Raw genomic sequence first — 2860 nt, 5'->3', positions numbered from 1 at the left:
ATTTAAAGGGCTATGTGATTAGGTCAGACCACCTCTCTGTATCTTGATGTCAAATGATTTGAGAATTCAATTAAATCTTCAAAATCCGGTCACAACAACATTAGTGTTTGACTGAATAACTGGGAGCAGCTTTGCATGCACAAGAAGCCAAGAATTTGGAGAACCAGCTTAGAATTCTGCCTATCACCCTCAGCATGTTCTCTCACTTAACAATGTAACTAATGTAATTCAGATGTAAGAACTGTGGTCTGTTAATTCCCAGTTTCTTTTGATACAAAAGATACTTCTTAAAAGTACCTGCATCTTTCAGGGATGTTCAGAAATATCTTTCAGTTCACATACAGTTCTCTGAAAGAGATTGAGTGATTCTGCTAATGCAGACTGCTCCTCAGCCTGAAGCCATAATCTTCAAGAAATACAAAGTATTTGATATAAATCTGTTTCCCTAGGGAAGGATTGGAAATAGTCTTCCTTTCAAAAAAAGTTAAAATAAACTTTAGTAGAATATTTTACCTCACATAAACATAAAACATCTAAAAAATACAGATGGGCTGGTAGAAGAGAGAAAAATAATCTATAATTCCTTCACACAAATATAGCCCTTTAAATATTTTGGTGTATTTTCTTTCAATCTCTTTTCTAAAAGATTGAAACTATTTTTTATAGTTACTATTTCTTTAGAAGAATGATCTACAGAAATGGAATTTCTTAACAAAAGATTGAAGATTTTATTTTAATCCTAACTTTGTACACTTTCTGGAATGTTTGTCAAAGTGTCTCCCTTTGGTCTTTTAAAAGTCACTTCATTCTCCATTGTTGAAATTGAATTGGGAATAAAATATTGATTAGTTACAACTATTGACTACTCATTGACTCTCTTTGCACCCAGGAAAGCAAGGTTAAGTGTCCTCATGAGAGTTGTGAGGGAAAGAAATGTGGGACAAAGACTCCACCATTGATGTTTGAAAAGATATTTCAAGGACAGTGAAAATTGGGCAAATCCTTCACTCGTCCACCACAATAAAAAGAAGCTAACTTTAAATGAGGAGACCTCACATACACAACACCACAGTCTCTTTTGAGTGACGTTTTATCAGTCAAATGCTCTGGTAGCTAGAAAGTTAGGTGAGCTATGAAATATGATAGCTCAGAGTCACTTTTGTGCAATAGCAGCTTAAAAACATTTTTATGTCATAAGCTGGCCATGAAGAGATCATTTTAGATCACCTACATCAAACAGATCTCCCTTTTGTTTTGACTGTGCCTTGGCAGACAAAGGCCATGATCTTTAGTCATGTTTGCTTGTGTCTTGATTTTCACTTTGGGCCCCACATGGTATATGCTGCAGCTGTTCTTTTGAAAGATTTATGTGTGTGCTGTCTCTTCCTCTTCATCCACCTCGAGGATGGGGAACAGGCCCAAGGGTGGATGTTAACCAACAAGGTATAATGGAAATGGCGTGACTTACAGAAACAGCTAGACAGGATTTCACATCTTGTTCTTTCAGATACTAGCTATAGGACCAGGGGCAAGAGATTTGTTTAATTTTTTATGAGCCTTTGCTTTCTCATTTGCTAAATGGAAATCGTGATGTATAATTAGAGGTTGTAATTATACTCAGATGATGTTTGTAATAAACTGTCCAAGACTTTACTATTCCAAAATGACGATGCCTCTTGGTCCCTAGTTGAGGACTTCTGTCCCAGTACATTCAACTTCCACCCCAAGACTAACTGACCATCTCTGAATTATTTCTGGGGGTTCCAGGTGCATCTCTCGTCTGCCTAGGCAAAAATTGGTCCATGAATTTATGCTTTGGCTTTCTAGGTCTTTTATTCATTTGCTCAACAAATATTATTAAGGTCTTTTTTGTTTGTTTGTTTGTTTTTTAAACTTTATTCATCCACACTGTTCTGGAGAAGGGCAGTCTCACTTTAATACGCTATCCTCTTGGGCTTCTGCCAGTTCTCACTCCATGCATTTCTGCTTATCCTGCTCCTTTTTCTCCTCAGCTGCCATCCTCCTCTCTTCTTCTGCCCAGGGTTTTGGGTAATTGTAGCGCCTGGCTCCGTAGGCCACGCTGAGGAACAGGGCAGAGTAACTGCCCAGCTTGATGAGCAGAGAGACCTGCACCAGCGAAACCATCCTGACCATGACCCTCCCACCGGAAGCCCAGTTTGGACCCAACAAATACTATTAAGGTCTTATCATATGCCAGAACTTCCCAGGTGGCACAGTGGTAAAGAATCTGCCTGCTAATGCAGATGGAGACATAAGATAACGTGAGTTCGATCCCTGGATCGGGAAGATTCCCTAGAGTAGAAAATGGCAACCCACTCCAGTATTCTTGCCTGGAAAATTCCATGGACAGAGGAGCCTGGCGGGCTACAGTCCCTGTGGTCACAAAGAGTCAGATATGGCTAAGCACACACACACTCACGCTACTGTGTGCTAGGCACTGAGAAGCAATGAACAAGACAAGTATGGCTCCTGCATTCACAAAGGCGGCGTTCTAGTGAGAGGGAAGGTAAGAAAACAAGATAAGTATGTCAAGCAGTGATGAATACTACCCAGGAATATAAAACAGGGTTGGGTTAGAAGATGTAGAATGGGGAAGTGGGGGTACCTAAGGCTTCTCTGGGGAGGAATTGTCGAGAATGTCTGCCTCATAACTGCCATTTGCTTCACAATCACTTCTGCTGATGCTTTCTTGGGCTGCCTATGGTCTGTGGCTGGAGGGAATTGGCACTGCTGTGGAAGGAGTGGATCTCTGTCATCCAAACTGTTTATTGCTCAGTCTCCCAATTCTGCTTAACTGCCTCACTTGGTTCCCAAAGCACAGTTCTCCAGTCCTTCATAG

The 2860-nt window shown here is 40.4% G+C and overlaps 1 protein-coding gene across 1 annotated transcript; it reads right to left on the bottom strand.

Annotated features, from left to right (window-relative positions):
• Positions 1-1968: 1968 nt before the first annotated feature.
• On the bottom strand, positions 1969-2145 carry LOC122449528 (ATP synthase subunit e, mitochondrial-like). Its single transcript, XM_043481168.1, has one exon. It carries the CDS (start codon positions 2143-2145, stop codon positions 1969-1971), a length of 177 nt encoding a protein of 58 aa, XP_043337103.1.
• Between the last annotated feature and the right edge of the window lie 715 nt (positions 2146-2860).

Source organism: Cervus canadensis, chromosome 11, assembly GCF_019320065.1.
Source record: "Cervus canadensis isolate Bull #8, Minnesota chromosome 11, ASM1932006v1, whole genome shotgun sequence".
NCBI lineage: Eukaryota > Metazoa > Chordata > Mammalia > Artiodactyla > Cervidae > Cervus > Cervus canadensis.
This window is presented reverse-complemented; position numbering and strand designations above follow the sequence as displayed.

Coding starts and splice junctions, on each gene's coding strand:
- LOC122449528 (XM_043481168.1), bottom strand. CDS start 2,145: ATGGTTTCGCTGGTGCAGGTCTCTCTGCTCATCAAGCTGGGCAGTTAC.